Raw genomic sequence first — 17265 nt, 5'->3', positions numbered from 1 at the left:
ACTTCATACTATAGTTGATGATAACATGGAGGTTTAGATTATTGTCTAAGCTCCATCAATGGATAATTTCACAGCATGTGAAATGTTCAAGGATTGTTTATTGATCGTTATATATTTAAATAAAACAAGAGGTAGGTTGTACTCCTTATATTAAAATGATTATACATTAGAGCGACGGCTAGGTCTAGAGCGCTCGTGTCCCTTGGAACGTACATAGGGCTTCGTGTGAGAGCGAGGAGCGCCTGGGGCCGGGCCGAAGTGACGGACAGCCTCACGAGCGTTCCTGCGGCCCTGGACGAGGACTGTCTTACGGCCGGTGGGCGCACGGAGTGCTAGCTGGTCGAATGTTAGGATTTCGCCTGCAATTAAGAGAAAAATTTTATAATGCAAATATCACAAATTTAGAACTACCAAAACATCAGCTAATTCAAAAATGTAAAATTGTATTAAGTATAGAACTTGTTCAGGCTTTCACACAAAATTCATACACAAAAATGTGTGTGAAAAATTAAAAACTCAAAATTATCATCTCAATGGTGTATAATTATTCTTAAGACATTTTGTTATATATTATTAGGAAATGGTTATAGACAGAAGAGTTCTATGGTTTTTAGTCCTCTTTGCAAGCAAAAATGTGAAAGTTGTTCAAGGCAGAAGGCAGGACTTCAAGTCATGTTAGAAGGTTAAGAATTAACATATTTTCCAACTTGTCTTATCATGTACTATATAAAAAAGATTGCCAGAGTATGGGCATTGTTTAATGTCACTTATAAGCAATCTTTAAACAGTCTCATAATTCATCTTTCAAGAGAAGCTCTGAACTGTATAAGAGCAAATAAAATGTTGATATTCAGAGGCACTACACCAAAAACATGTTCAGTGTTTCATGTGGAAAGAAACAGTGATCTGAAGATTGGACTAAGTGACAACTAGATTTTAATGTAAAAGCATGGTTTCTAAAACAAGTGTGGTAAAATTTCATACAACAGTCGCTACTATTCTCCGCTTGGTACAAGCAGAGTAGTATAAGCAGAGTAGTTATTGTCGGTTGTAATAAATCATATTAATATTATTGATAATCTGCAAAGACATTGTTTACTATGATACTGAGATTTGTTTTTGTGATATCCTTAACAAATCCAGTTACAACTTTCTCCCAAGTAAATTTAAATTTGTCTTCGACTACCGTGTCAACTTTCCTAAGGGTTCTTTTCCATATGATTAGTTAAAGAGCTTGTTTATTCACTTGGAATTTTATAAAAGTATAGTATGCTTTAACCAAGTTTGACTTCTCTGATTTTGAATGTTTTATTAGCACTACATTTACTTAAAATTGTATATTACAAAATACTAATAAAAGAAGAAGGCTTGTGATGGTAATAATAAGCTCAATTATTTTTAGGAAGCCAATTTTGTAAGTCCACAAGTATGTAACATAACCTATAACATATCTTTGTTTACATCAAAAACCTACCTCCAGCTGCCAAGATACGGGCGCGAGCCTTCTCAGTGACGTGAAGAGCGGCAACAGTCAGCTTGGGGACGTTGTACAACCTTACGTCGTTGGTTACTGAACCCACCACCACGGCAATAAGTCCTTCACGGGTAGGCTTCTTCATGTGGCGAGCCAAACGAGACAGGGAAATTGGAGCCCTGTTGATACGGCTCATGAACAAACGCCGCAGAACGATCTGATTGAACTTGGCATTTGTACGTCTCGCCAAGTATCTGTATAACTGTCAACAATGCATTAGGTTAGGAATGCAACTTAATATGAAATGAATTAAAACTATACGAAATTATCTTTGTTGTCGTTGTTGCAGTTTTAATTTACCTTTACAAGCAACCTCAAGTATACATCTTGAGATTTAACTTCAGTACGCCTGACTTTCCTGTCGTGTTTATGGTTGATGTCGACACCCTGAAATAAACATCGGAACACATATTTACTTTACACATTTAACGATTAAGAGCACTAAACTTCCACAACACATTAGTATCGCCAAGATTTTTATAGATTTATTTTATTCACATCCAGGCGAAACTCACCATATTGACAACCGGATGAAAAAGAGAGTCTATAGACAAAAACAAGGATTGACAGCGAGAGACAGTATTGCCATTGTGATATATTTAATATAAAATATATATCATAGACAAGTTTTAAATATTTGTTCCTGGTACTATATAAAATTAAATAGAATATCATTTATTTAAAATAATGAAACAAAGGAAATATATCATGTCCTAAAATCTGTCGTCGCGACAGATAACAAGTTTCGACCGCCGTTTTTTTCGAAAGGGATGGAATTTAATACGAAACATCGAAAATTATCAAAAAGCAAAAATTCTGTTCGTACTCCTGTATCCTCTAAGCCTAGATTAACAAAAAGGAGAATAGTTACACGTAAAAGGAAATGTGCATGTCTCCCTGAAAATTATTCGGTAGTAGAATTCCCTGCAATATGGAATGAATTGAGGCAAAACGGTCAATTATGTGATGGGACTATTGTTTGCAAAGATAAAAAAGCCATTCAAGTTCATAGAGCGATACTTTCTGCCGTGAGTCCCTATTTCAAAGCTATATTTATAAATTCATTGAAGAAAGGTCAACCTGAAGAGACTGAAATAGCAGTAGATGTCCCGTCATATTATATGAGTTTAATCCTTGATTACGCTTACACAGGATCATGCACTGTGACTGCAGAAAATGTGGAAAATTTACTTCCCTATGCAGATCAATTTGATGTTGTCGGTGTTATACAATTGTGTTGTCAATTTCTTTTGCAAGAATTAAGGCCTCACAATTGTCTTGGAATATTTAAATTTGCCAGGTGCTATTTTTGTAGTGAACTTGAGAAGAAGGGCAAATTGTACATCCGACAACACTTTGCTAGAATTTTAAAAGAATGCAATGAATTCAAATCATTATCTTTTGAAGAATTGGAAGATATTTTGAGGGATGATGAATTAAATGTGCGAAATGAGGAACTTGTATTTCAAGCTGTCAAAGCATGGGTAGAGCATGATCTTGAAAATCGAAGGAAATATATTTCCTCACTTCTATCATGTATAAGATACGGTCATATCAGTTACAAATACTTCAAGTCAAAAATTTTACAATGGCAGCCGGTAATTGAAGATGAGGTATAAATCTTTAATTTTTATATGTTGTGTGAATAAAATGTTTGGCTATCATATTTGTCTGTGTTTTTAGAAATGCCAGGAAGCTCTGTATCCGGCGGTAGTGTTTCTAACACTTTTGGATTCTAGACCCGACGCTGAAGCAGACCTTAACGACCCTCTGGCGAGACCACGAATTCCTTACGAAATACTATTTGCTGTTGGCGGATGGAGTGCTGGCAGTCCGACGAGTTTTGTGGAAACTTATGATACGAGGTAATAACCGTTGTGATAGAATTACAAAATGTTTCGAAGATTCACATTAATATATGTATTGTATAATTTGTAATAGAAAGTTTCGGTCAATAAACTTAAAATATATTATGTTTTTTTCTCAGAGCTGACAGATGGTTCCTATCAATACATATGGACTTGTCCCCTAGAGCATATCACGGGTTGTGCACTTTGAACAATTTCATATACATGATTGGTGGTTTTGATGGCAGTGATCATTTCAACACCGTCCGCTGCTATGACCCCGTGGCCAACACCTGGATAGAACGGGCCTGCATGTACCAGGCCAGGTGTTACGTCAGCGTAGTCGTCCATGGTGATTTAATATTCTCTCTTCATTTAAAACATCTTGCAAATTCTCCTTACAAGTGTCAGTTCCTTTTCCAGACGGTTTAATTTACGCTCTTGGTGGATATAACGGAAGAACTCGCATGTCGTCGGTGGAGCGATACTATCCAGATAAAAATCAATGGGAAATGACAACCCCTATGAATAAACAACGATCCGATGCTAGCGCAGCATCACTAGGCGGGAAGGTACATTGGCTGTATAGATTTACAGTATTTTCATTAAATAGCCTGACATTACTTTAATGAAGTTTCAAATGGCTTAAAATGTAGAAATAATGATTGTATATTATTGTTATATTATTTTTATTTGACGTTGATATCAGATATACATCGTGGGCGGTTTTAACGGTCAGGAGGTACTAAGTTCAGCGGAAGTGTTCGATCCGGAAACAAAACAGTGGAGCTTCATTCGTTCGATGCTGAGCCCACGCTCTGGGGTCAGTTTGATCGCGTACAGAGACGCTTTATACGCTCTCGGAGGTTTCAACGGCTACAGCCGGCTGAATACTGGTGATCATAGCTTTTTTATTTTTCTCAGAAAATATAAAAAGTTGCATCTCTTATTCCCTCTACCATAACTTCTTAGTGAAAGAAAAGTTGTTTGTTGTAAATTATTCTATATTTTTAATTCTAAATTACCTGAAATTATTCTATACTTTATACCGCTGCCGTACGAAATAAGAAGCCTATTTTTAACAGGGGAACGTTTCTGTCCATACCGTGGTGGAGACTGGCAGGAAGTCACTGAAATGTTTAGTGCTAGAAGTAATTTTGCTACCGTCCTGCTTGACGACATGATATTCGTTATCGGAGGTTTTAATGGTGAGTGGTAAAATATTCACTATTTCTAAATTTGTATTTTTGTAAATGTTAAATATAGATAGCACAAATTTGGTGTTGCCAACGGAAATGTTTAGTAGTATCCAATACATCCAAATTATAGGTTCGACCACGATACCGCACGTGGAGTGCTATGATGGGGACACCTCGGAGTGGTACGACGCGGCCCCCATGAACCTCACTAGATCAGCTCTTAGCGCGTGTGTGTTGGCAGGCTTGCCCAACGCTAGGTCATTTTCTTACTTGGCCAAAGCCGTCCCAGCCGCCGGAGCTGATCAGGCACATCACTCCTGATTGATTTCAATACATTCTGTCAGTCCTCCCAACAATAAATAACGTTTACACATTTACACCTGTTACTTAAATACCAGATTTTTTTAAAAATACGGCTTAACTTTTTGTTTTTGCTCAGCTAAAGAAGCGTTGGAATGTTCCAAATTTAAAAACAAAAATTTTTTTAAAATTTTGCTTAACAGACGACTTTAAAAAACGAATTTAATTAAATTTTAAATAATATTCATCTCTAATGCTACGAAAATTCTAGTAGGTATTGCGACTGGCTCACATATGACTGTTCTTATGCTCTACTTCGACGGTTATGTACAAACTGTAATAAAATATTTTCTTTTAATGGAAATCGATGTAAAATATGAAACGTGTGATATACTTGTACATAGTTTTGTCTATCATATATTAATGTATCGTTAATCATGATTATTCTATCGAAATATTTTAATAGACTATTTTTATTTGTACCTATATTGTAATAAATGAAATCAATACCATATCATATAAATTTTAGAATACATTTTGTATTAGGGAAATATTTTTAAATTTTCAGTTTATAAATGTTTTTTTTTTAATATTAGTAATGTAGTTTGATAAATTTTATTTTGCGATATTTGTGTACAGTCCGCGCCCGTTGTAATCAAGGTCGCGTTTTTTAAATATCTTTGAAATACTAACAATAAGACGCCGCACGAATCATCGGCGCCGTCGATCTGTGATATTTTGACTAGTCATTGAGAAGAATTCAAAAAAATGTAAAATTTCTATAACTTTTTTTTAATACAGAAAAATTTATTGTACCACGCTGAATACGAGAAATTTACAAATAAAGTAAATATCAAACTGTCGTTTTGTTTCATTTAAGCGTTCATGTGGACGGGTACACTCGATGGGACATGTGAGTGTCGTACAGCGTACTACGGCCTATTTATACTTTATAGTAGGTGTATGCGGTGTCCTGTGAACTATCCACAGGACTGAATTCACGTGAATAGCGAGAGTGGCGTGCATTCGTGCGTATATTTACTACGGAGGGGAATTCGGGGAGTGGGTGTGCCTGCCTCCCTCCGGGCGAAGTTTCCGTCGCGATCGAAGCCACATTGAGCGTAGTGGTTGCAGCATTCGGGCGCAGTCCTCTCAAAATAGAAAAATATCGCAATGGAGTTAAAAGGGAAGGTTGCTTTAATAACTGGTGCCGCGGCCGGCATCGGGCTAGCTTATAGCGAAGAATTATTAAAACAAGGAGCGAAGGTGAGTTTTCATATAAATCGGTTCATGTAATATTAAGAATCTTGAGTTCAAGGTAAAAGGTTTCAGCTTGGAAAGTAGCCAAACGGTATATGTGTAGCGTAAATATTAAGTTATAGCTTTACGTACGTAAGAAAAGATGTCAAGTGTCTTCAGTTGCCGGTACATTATTTGTATTGATTTTTGCGCCGCTATGGTCGTTGATTTATATTCATTCAATATAAACCTCGCGTACAGAGAATAGAGAAAACTTTGTTAGCTATTTTAATGCATATATTTTAAATATACTTTTGAGTGCTTATTAATTTATTCAATAAAGATCATCGGAGCAGGTTTCATTTTCACCGAATGATTTTATATTAATAGGAATTCTTATTCTTGTTAAAATATATTAGGTTTATTGCTGTAGGCATATATTTTAATTCCTAGTTTACATGAAATGAATCTTAAAATACTTAGGTATTCAATTCGTTAGTCATTATCTCTTAAATAATTACTTTTCTCTTAGCTAAATATTTATAGGAGAAATCTATCTGCTTTGTTTGCTTAAGGTCAGTCTAGGTAAACTCGTAAATATTTAATCAAAATCCTAGTTGCCAATTTGGTGCCAACGTGGACTCTAAATTGAAACGACTAGTCTATTGAAATATTCTGTTTTGTTTACCCTAATCAATATAGAGTAGTTAGCATTCGACGTCTGTTTTATTTTTTATTTTTGTAACTTAGTCGTTTCTTGTCCTATTCGAAGTAAATAGTTAATTAATTATTATCCTATATTGGTACTTAATAAAACAAAAAAGAAATGGCATAATTGTAATTACAATGTCAAAATTGACACAACAATAAATGTTTAGAAATGCATGTTTTATTTGAAATATATATTATTATCTATCTGATTGCGTTTAAACGTGTGTCACAGGTGTCACTCTGTGATATCGATTCTGAAATAGGAGAACAGGTGGCCGATGAGCTGGGTGTTAAGTATGGAAGGAAAAACGTGCTGTTCTGTCAATGTGACGTCACTGACTATCCGCAATATGAAGGTATAATATATGAAAGTGTACTAGGTTTGATCATTGTTTTTAAAATTCTTGGTAATTATTTCCCGTATGCTCTCTGTAGCTCCTTTACTTAAACTTGAAAAATAATATATATATGAGGATATATTGCGATATCAATATAGGATGGTTGGCTTAACTCTGTCCAGAATCGACTTTTCTTCTTTAAAACTTTGTCATTATATCTAATTTTTAATCATATATATCTACGTACTATACTTATCTATATTGAAACATGCAAATTTTATTAAAAATTATATAGGTGACACTTTTGACAATGAATGAAATAGTTTTTAATCAGAGCTTCCATTATTACTAATAGTGTTATTTCAGCGCTTTTGTACACACACATATAATTATATAAATATTCAAGTTAAAATTTAAATTTTCAAAATCCATTTGGTACTTTATATATGGTTGATGAAAATCACGTCATCTGGAATTTTTGCTTAATTTTTTTTACTTTGATATAGTTTTGTCGACCAAAAAAAAAATACTGTTTGATGTTTTCGGTTCCTCTGGGGCATTAATAAAACTTATAATTAATAAGATATATATTTTTTTTATTGTAGAAGCGTTTGAGATGACAATAAAGGTTTTCAATCGACTCGACATCGTTATTAATAACGCTGGTGTTATGAACGATAGATTCTGGGAACTCGAAGTCGACGTTAATTTGGTGAGTACATTACATTTATTAAAAATTATGTCTAATAAGGTAGTAATGCCTTATAATTCTGAGGTAATAGCTGCTCTAGAAACTTTTATGTCTTAATTAGACCTGTTAATCCAAAAATTCACTTCAGATTATTTTTAAAGTCACTAACATTTTGATATTTTTTATAATATAAGATTGTGATATACATAACTATAAATAAAATATTTAACTAATTTTTAGGAACAATTATCGTACAAAATGATCAACATCATCAATATAATAATTTGCAATACTAATATTATTACGTTATTTTCTTTCAAATGACTTCTGTTTAGAATTTGAGGTAGTATAACATAAATTAACATAGGTAAATCAGCTTTAAACGTGGTTTTCTCATTGAAAAAATACATATTGTAATTTAAAATATATTTAATGTGTGGTTCATATAAAAGTCAGCTAAATATTTATAAAGCTTTGCCTTTTATAATTGGCGTTCAACTTGTAAAACATTTTTTTTCGTAATATTTATTATTCTTGTATCTCAGAACGGTGTTATTCGTGGTACTCTGTTGGCGTACCGTTTCATGGGTAAAGACCGCGGCGGCGCTGGTGGTACCATCGTCAACACAGCCTCAACAGCCTTCGTCCGTCCCCAAGTCTCCACTCCTATATACACCGCCACTAATTATGCTGTCGTCGGCCTAACAAGGTCGTATGGGGTAAGTGAACTGGCAACACTAGCAATGCCATACAATTTTTTTTCAGCAGTCCAGACTCAAATTTATTTACAAATCTTTAAAAAAAAAACAGAAACTCGTCGTATATATAATGAAAGTAAAAGAATAGATTATCTAACACATTAAAATGTTTGATTTTAATTACAAACTGTAAAACCAATTTTATTAAAAAAATTCTAAGCCAGAATTAAAAATCACTGGGTTTGCAGTCACCATCTTTGTTACCATATTCTGAAATTATTTGTAACAAATAATTTTGATGTCCGTATCGAATAGGACCAATACCACGTGAGCCTCACGGGCGTTCGCAGCATAGCACTCCTGGCCGGGCTCACAGACACGGGGCTTGTTAAGGAAATACGGAAACAACTAATGTCTTCCGACTACGAGGCAGCGTGGCAGAGGGATAACGCGAATTCTAAAGCTCAAAGGTAAAAAAACTTTTAATTTGGTGGAAGACAAAATAAAACAAGAAATATTAAATAAAAATTTCATTTAACTGGATTAAAATTTTAATATCCATTTACATTATTCAATTCCAATATCATTTCTGAAAATATTCTTCTGAAGTCTAAAGCAAGAAATTTAAAGTAAATATGAAACTAATAATAATTTAAAATGTTTCTTTGTAGTCCTGAGCACGTGGGTCGAACCCTGATCGACGTGTTGATGAAGGCTCAGAGCGGTTCCGTGTGGGTGGTCGAGAACGGTTTGGCGGCTCGCGAATGGCGCGGCTAAAAATCTCCAAACATACATTTTATAATCTGCCTCATATCCAAATAGTTTGTCCAAGATAACTTACTTTAAAGCTTAATTAAAATTTATTGTTTGAGAAAAATATTAATGAGAACTAGAGGCTATAACTTGGATACTCTTTTTTCCTTATTTTGTTATAGCTCTAAAAAAATTATGTTCGGTAGTTAAAATGTATTTCCTCTATTAGGCTGAGTTTACACTACAGCTGTGCTAGTCGAAGCAGTATGTGAGTAAAGTTACCTGTCTATGAGGTTATTTAAGATTTAAGTATTATTGTTTTTAAGGTGTCGATTTTGTGTAATTTTCGCTTACACACGGCCTCACTGCTTCGACATATCTGGTGAAGGTTTAGACATAAAATCTTTAAATATTTTATCAACACATTTTCCTGTATTACATTTATTTAGATAAAATTTAAGGTGGGTTCACACGTAACTCATGTATGCTCAATGAATGTAGCGAGTATTGAATGCTTTATAACATGTACTTATTTAAAGACGACCTTAATTTCACTACAGTAGACTGATATTTGAATACGTTTTTACCAGTTACACAGGTTAAATACTGATTGTGAGAAAGATTTGACTTTTACTGAGGAGATGTTATCTGTCACAGTTGCGGTGTACTTGACAATACCTTATTAAGGATTTGAATACTCTAGTTGGCAGTTCTCGCCAATATAAACGAACATAATCAGTCATTTTAACCACGACAACAAAGCTGAGAATGTCGAATAACCTTTATAATAGCAATACGGTTGTGTAAATAGTTTCTTCTTGTAACCCTAGTGTTAAGAGTATATTTTTTAAATGTTTTATAAACTGTAACATGTAAGTATTAGCTCGTAAGTCATTTACCGCGTCTCGAGTATTCCATAAGGTATTTTAATCGCGTTCGCATTGAATAGTCACCGCTTCTAAGGTTACGGATGTTAGACATTTATGTATATGAAAATATCATTTGTTGTTTTGTGTGTAGCTCGGTTGGCTTTAGACGAGTTGTTTTTTTATGTTTAAAACGTTTCTATGTGATGTTGAATCAAATACTTTAATTAAAATCCAAATAAATTTCACCAGCCGCTGATTGGAATATTTCGGAATGTAAACTAATAGTTTGTTTTATACGTAAGAATTTAGTTCGACACAATATTTTAATGGCAGTAAGTTGTGTTTTAATGTAATATTATATAAGAATGTGTATTTGTCATCCGTCGTTACGTTACGGTGAGCGTCGTCTAGCGTTTGTTTGTAATCGTTTTAAGTTTTCATATGAGAATTTTGTACTTTTGTTGAAACATAATATTATCGAGTCACTTTTGTACATGCTTAAGTTTTATTTTGCAATAAAAACATTATTGACAAAAATTACAAGTGTTTTAATTAAATAGCCATCTGGAAGATTTGTAGTAAATGTATATTTTCGTATCAATACAATCACCAGGTACAGTTTTGAGTTACAGATTCACAAATATATTGTATTTTTGTCAAAAAAAAAAAACAAATTAATAGCTAAACAACCTCAAACACTTGACCTCGTTCTCATCGACTTTAAAATTTTACAATACAATGATCACTTGATATGAAACAGTGAAACGAAAGTCCTTTAAAGGAAAATACTAAAATTTGTGTGATGCAACATCACTCCAATCCTCGCGGCAGGTCGACTCTATACAATAATAACAAATCTTCACGCTACAACCCCGACTCGGGCGCGGGACCGCAGTCCCACGCGGACCGTTCCATCTAAAACTAACAATAAAAACGACAGTCAAATTAATCACAAAGTCATCGCGAATTTTATTTAAGAGCCGAAACACCTCGAGGATTAAACGTCGATAAATTTTAACGTCACACCTGTCCAGCAGAAAAAAACTCGCTCAGAGGTATTTCCATAAGCTCATTAACTATACATTAGTGGTACTGCTGCGACACCGCCCGTGGTCCGTAACTATAAAACAGGTTTACATTAATCTAACTCGTAAGTTAACAGGCACAAATGCTTTAATAGGTGAGAAGCTACGAAAATATATGATTTTCTGGGCGTAACATAAATAAAGTTTTCAAATTACACAATGTAGGGGCTCTATATAAAAAGGCAACAATTATTGACCCTCTCATCACAGAATTTAGCCTAATATAGCCGCGGTAGACGTGTCGTGAGTCGTTACCTAATGTCCGACCGCTAATCGCTTGGACGAAACTTGTTCATTTGCATGCGTACGGGAATTACCAACTTAGACCTTCCATATATAGGATACAACACTATCACACCAAAACAATGTCCGTCACTTTAATCCGTGCCATATTTAATAATCTTCCCGCTGCATCATCACCTTATACGTTTTATTCGATTACATATAACACACTTCAATCACCAACATACACTTTTCCGTTACTTATCCATTTGTGATTAGTCCTCGCGATAATAAATTAAGATTCAGTATACTCTTCGTGGACCCCTCGGCTTACTTGGCTGGAAGGGAAAGGAATCGATAATTTATCAGAAACATGTCTGATGATATTGTTTTGTCATGCGATGGTTATACCAGCTGCGGACTGCGGCTGCGGTTGCGTCTGCGGCGGCGGCGCGGTGTTGCGGCGAGCGTTCGGGTTGTTGTTGGGGCGACCGCGACCGCCTCGCATCGGCCGCCAGCTGGGGAAGTACGACATACTACTCTTCAGATAAGAAAACGTTCGCTGACTACACTACACACGGACTAAAATATATATATGAGAAATGATGGTGAATAATCGAGCTATTGATGACATATGGCAATGTTACAGAAATTCAAACTGAAATGACGATCATGTTGTTATGAAAGCAATTTTTACTATCCAACCGGATTGTACTTCGTTATTTAGCGGGACATACGATAAAGAAATGATTTCTATAACACAATATTTTAAAAAATCAAGCGTGTACTCACGGATGAGCCGGAGGGTGAGAGTGCGGGTGGGGGTGAGGGTGGTGCATGTGTCCGTGCGGAGGGTGCGGGCCGTGCCTCCAGGATGCTCGCGGTCTCCAGGCCCCGCGCCTCGCGGACGACACCCCGAACGTCTCCGAGTTCAGCTTGCGCTCCGTCCGCCAATCCGTCCTCTGGCTGCGACCCTTCGACCTAGTGCAAGATATTGATATTATTATTGATCATCTCTAACTTCTTAATCCATTTCATGTATGTATTGTTTGGTTACATATATAACCTCCTTACTGTTTTTATTGTGCCTTCTATGAGCTTATTGTGGAATTTGGTTGCAAATGAACTTAACATATCTTTGTATCGAACATTTTTTCAGTCGGACAACTAACTGTGTTTCTAACCATACTTATATTTTTATCCGCTAACTTATTTCTCCAGGTATATATTCTGTATGACATTTACTTTTGCTTTAAATCTTTGTATCTCAGTGTATAAGAAAAACACACTAATATCAGTTTTTTTGCGAAACTTAGTATACCGGACAAGAGTTAGTATCGTCTGACTAAAGAGCGACGTTTTACAGTTTTTATTATTATAACTGCGCGCCGCGTCATTGTCTTAGTTTGACGATTCAAACACTTAGTCAGGAATGTGTCGTACGGTTTATATTGACTAGTGTAAGTCACCTCTCCACAGCCTCGCATGAAATATTATCAAAGAAGCTCTTTTTCTTGTCGTAGCCGGCAATAACGTCATGCTCCTCGAGCTCCGCCTCCCCCGCGCCGGTCTCGTTGCCGGAGTCATCCTTCTTGTCAACTTCACCCTGCAATGAACCATCAGCTGCAGCTCTAATGTTAACTTTCGACATTACTCCTGTGTTGACGGACAGGATTGTATAATTCTGTGTATAAATATAAAATAGCTGTTATGTTATAATAGCATGAAATATTGAGAGCTAAGCCCTTTCATTCCTATTAAGATTCTATAAAGAAATCTAATAACGACGTAACACAGGAAGTAACCCATGAGAATCCACGGGACGGCATATAATAATCATACCTCAGTTTTAACATCCCCGTCGGCTATCTTAGTCTTAGCCAGCTGTATACGTAGTTCCTCGAACTGAGTGTTGGCCTGTTCAAAATCGTAGTCTTTCTCGAACTTGAGCGTGTTTTTGTTGCGAGGCACGAACCCACGACCACGGCCGCGGGACCGACCGCGCCAGCCGCCGCGGTTGTAGTTGTTTTGAACCACTGGGGATAACATACGATATATTATGACCTACAGTTACATATACAAGGAACAAATTACCGATAATCTCAATGATAAAGTGAAACAGTTGAATAGAAATCAAAACACTTCCAAGCGGATTTTAATTCAGTACCTTAAATACTACATTTGTTGTAATTTAAAAGAAAATTCTACTTATATGCAACACTAAAATAACCAAGAGCGTCAAAAGATAATTTAACAAATAAGAACCGCAGTGATACGTACTTAAACCACTTCATTTAGGACGCAACTGTTTCAACTGGCGTTTATTTTATTATTTTTGCAACTTATATAGTCTACAGTTTAGGATAATAATAATAATACAATGTAGTATTCACTATAAACTACTAATATAGGTAAACTGTATGTTAACTGACTGTCCATATGTTCAGCGGGCGGGTTGTGGCTGCCGCTGGGTTGTCGCTGGCGTGTCCTGGAACTGGGTCGTGGCCGGGTCTGTCCCGCCTGTTTACTGCCGCTACTGTTACGACGCTCTTGACCAGATGCACCGGCCTGCTGGAGATCAAACATACTTAGCATCATATGATTTATATGGCACAGTTATATAGATAGAATATACAGTACAGTACAGATAATATAAAGCGTGTGTGTATATATATATATATATATACATATCATATATATATATACACTTTATATAAAGCTCAGTCTCTCGGATTTACCTCCCCTAGTTATTTATTCGACATTATTACAGAAGTTCCAATTACTTTGTAGTAACCATGATCAAGCAGAGAAGTTATAAGAAGAATAAAAAAAATGATTTCAGGAAAACATATATGTTTATATAAATATGCTAATAAAATTCTTAAAAAGTATAACACTTGAAATATAGTAAGAGATAAATAACAAATATATATACAGAAGTAAATAAAAAGATAATTAATTTTGTTTATGTGTGTAACATTAAAATTGTTCATAGAGAGAAAAAAAGGATTTCAATACCAACATTGTCATAAACATTTTTTTTAGTACTGTTGGTCCACTAGATACTTATTGAAATCAGAACCCCTAGTGTTAAATCTACTATGCCAGTAACATTAACTCTTGCTTACAAAATTTATCAAAACTTAAGTAAAATGAAACATATTAAATACTGAGATGGTGCATTTACAACCTATTTTTTCATTTCCACCTTCGATGGGTGGAATGATCAAGCACTTTGCAGTCAAAATTAAAAAAATAATAATAAAATAAAACCATTCCAATTTTCTGGTAAATTATTAAAAATTAAGGATATTGCTTTAATGGTATTCAATATTCGTTTTTGAATGTTGGTATATTCTAAATAACTTCATATAAATATAACATTACCTGTGTCCCCTGATCAGTGGTTGGACTCTTCCTGTGTCCGATCACAGCCGGTGTCCCTGAACGAGAAACACCCTGCTGGGATCCTCCGCCGATGAGATCTAGCATTGAACCTGAAAAATTAAATTGACAAACCATTTTATATAAAAAAAAATAATCAATAATAAATTTTTTACATAATTCTGTAGCTCATAAACATTTAAAGTCATCATAATATGAAATTTGACAGAAAATAAGTGATAAAAACAAATTCATCTGTTAGGATTTAACAACAATAAAAATTTATTAAGAGATACATATTTGTACTAATGTGGTTTTCGTAAAATTTCTGTACTAGATCTAGTGAGCTTGGTAATTAATCTATATTATTTAATAAAATGAAATAAAGCTTAGACTAAATGAAGATAGTGGTGGGTTATGAATATCAATGAGTTCTTGACAAGCAACAGACCAAGGCATAATATGAAGATTGCGATTTAATATTTTGCTTTTAAGTTAGTATATTCATACAAAATATAATTAGTATTTTAATTATACACAGTCTTTGGTTGGCTTTAGTACCAACATTAAGAACATTAGTAATTACATTTAGGATCGACAACATAAACAAAAAATTTTTTTTATTCCTTCAATTACAACATTACTTTGTTATTTATGGAAGACTAAAAAGAAATACAGGTATATATATGAAGAAATAAGCATTATAATAAAAATGATATGAAAAAAGCTATTGTGATTATTATAATGATAGTATTCAATGAGATGAAAACAATGATTTACTAGAGTGAAAACTTAGCGGCTAAGTAAATTTAACAAGTTAGTGATAAATGGTGCAAGAAAAAAATCGCAAGCATTACATATAGAAGCCAAAGCTATATTTTTCTAAAAAAAAACCTTGGTCTTTCACTTGGTTGGTATGCACCACTCCAGATCCGATTGGTGCAGTAACAGGCTGTAGTGGGGCCAGATCCACTGAGGTTTGTGGAGATAACTCACTCGTCTTGTTCAGCTGGGGGTGAACACTTCCAGGAAACCCACCCATGGGATGGTATTGTGGGTATTGAGTTTGCCCGACCACAGGATGGTTGTATTGTCCAGAGTACTGCCCTTGACCTTGTCCACCACCGAGCGATGGTGGTACGGACATTTGAACAATGGCTGGATCGTTCGGCAGGGAAGGGACATTGTTCAGAACTCGGATATCCTTGATGTCAGATCCTCGGAACAAAATGTAATCATACACTTGGTTCTGAGGTGCTACAGGATACTGAGTCTCTCGATCCTCCGTGCCGAAAGACCGTACTGCAAATGAAAAATATATATAAGATCTACGAATCATTAAAGTGCACAGTCAATAAGAATGTGTTATATAGTAGTAACATTATAATATTCTGACTAATGATTAAAAAGTTTAGAAGTTCATAATTCATAGCGCCATCAGCTAAGAGTAATAATTTTGCAAGTGTAATTTGTTAAATAATATTAAGTATGTTACATATAGCAGTTGTCATAGCTATACTTGAAACTGTATTAAATGTTTAGAAAAATTGCAAATACGAAAAACTGTAAGTAAATGCACGACTGTAGATTTATAAAACACGCATCATTCAATAGTACCACCATTGTTTACAAGAACAAATCACTATCAACGTCATCAATGTGAATCGACGGTCACAAAAAAAGCAAATGCTTTTAATTATGAGGGTAGATTAAAAACTATGACAATACAAAAGGAAAAAATCTCAATTTACCAAATCTTATTACTCCAATTGATGTGAAAATGTATCAAACTATGGGGGAAATAAACAACTTTTAGAAGCTTCCAAACAATACTATTGATAGGATAATAGGAGGGAAATCTAATAGATTTCCCATTAAATACTTCTTTACAAGATAATAAGTTTTAAAAATGGCCAATTTTACAGGCCCAAGTCACAAAGGAGAAAACATTTTTAGAAAGTAACACCCATCAAGATAACAAGCATCCATTTGTCAACTTACCGCTAGCCAGGGCGATGGTACATTCTTGAGGATCGACGGTGAAGAGTCGGCCTTCATAACGAATATCAGCTTTCGATATTAGGCTTATCTTAGAGCCCAGTTCAGGCATTCCCGAACTCATAGTGCCACTATTAATATTAACTGCAGATGACGAAGATTTTAAACGATATAATAGTCAACCGTAAACCATCAGCCACCAAGTAAAATGACTGAAGGGAAGTTGGCAACAAGCGGAGCGTTTACAAACAGCTGTAGATACAGATTATAAAGTATCGGTAATGAGAAACGGTTATCTTATTTGATATTTTTGAATTATACAGCTTTCAAAATATTTTTATGATTCTATTAAGTTCTATTAAGAAATATATTTAAAAATAATAATACTTAATATTTC

The 17265-nt window shown here is 34.8% G+C and overlaps 4 protein-coding genes across 8 annotated transcripts; 2 read left to right on the top strand and 2 right to left on the bottom strand.

Moving 5' to 3' along the window:
* Positions 1–132: 132 nt before the first annotated feature.
* Positions 133–2121, bottom strand: LOC116772758 (large ribosomal subunit protein eL18). Its single transcript, XM_032665050.2, has 4 exons — positions 2050–2121; positions 1835–1921; positions 1475–1736; positions 133–359 (listed from the first exon to the last, which is right to left on the bottom strand). Exons 1-4 carry the CDS (start codon positions 2050–2052, stop codon positions 160–162), a joined length of 552 nt encoding a protein of 183 aa, XP_032520941.1. The 5' UTR covers positions 2053–2121; the 3' UTR covers positions 133–159.
* A 114-nt stretch (positions 2122–2235) lies between these two features.
* LOC116772756 (kelch-like protein 10) lies at positions 2236–5742 on the top strand. The gene is made up of 7 exons (XM_032665048.2): positions 2236–3147; positions 3218–3399; positions 3522–3733; positions 3805–3953; positions 4091–4277; positions 4467–4589; positions 4711–5742. The coding sequence occupies exons 1-7, from the start codon at positions 2305–2307 to the stop codon at positions 4899–4901; spliced, it is 1887 nt and encodes a 628-aa protein (XP_032520939.2). The 5' UTR covers positions 2236–2304; the 3' UTR covers positions 4902–5742.
* Positions 5743–5794: 52 nt separating this feature from the next.
* On the top strand, positions 5795–10716 carry LOC116772757 (15-hydroxyprostaglandin dehydrogenase [NAD(+)]-like). The gene is made up of 6 exons (XM_032665049.2): positions 5795–6146; positions 7063–7186; positions 7774–7880; positions 8405–8578; positions 8873–9027; positions 9229–10716. Exons 1-6 carry the CDS (start codon positions 6054–6056, stop codon positions 9332–9334), a joined length of 759 nt encoding a protein of 252 aa, XP_032520940.1. The 5' UTR covers positions 5795–6053; the 3' UTR covers positions 9335–10716.
* Positions 10717–10744: 28 nt separating this feature from the next.
* On the bottom strand, positions 10745–17100 carry LOC116772759 (protein LSM14 homolog car-1). Of its 5 annotated transcripts, none has more exons than XM_032665051.2 (9): positions 16872–17100; positions 15765–16172; positions 14874–14983; positions 13919–14057; positions 13329–13522; positions 12956–13092; positions 12279–12467; positions 11898–12022; positions 10745–11824 (listed from the first exon to the last, which is right to left on the bottom strand). In XM_032665051.2, exons 1-9 carry the CDS (start codon positions 16990–16992, stop codon positions 11817–11819), a joined length of 1431 nt encoding a protein of 476 aa, XP_032520942.2. In that variant the 5' UTR covers positions 16993–17100; the 3' UTR covers positions 10745–11816. The 5 variants fall into 5 exon arrangements, with proteins under 5 accessions (XP_032520942.2, XP_061378176.1, XP_061378175.1 ...); XM_061522192.1 differs by having other exon boundaries at positions 11898–12004; XM_061522191.1 differs by having other exon boundaries at positions 13919–14054.
* Between the last annotated feature and the right edge of the window lie 165 nt (positions 17101–17265).

Source organism: Danaus plexippus, chromosome 12 (genome assembly GCF_018135715.1).
Source record: "Danaus plexippus chromosome 12, MEX_DaPlex, whole genome shotgun sequence".
Lineage (NCBI taxonomy): Eukaryota > Metazoa > Arthropoda > Insecta > Lepidoptera > Nymphalidae > Danaus > Danaus plexippus.
This window is presented reverse-complemented; position numbering and strand designations above follow the sequence as displayed.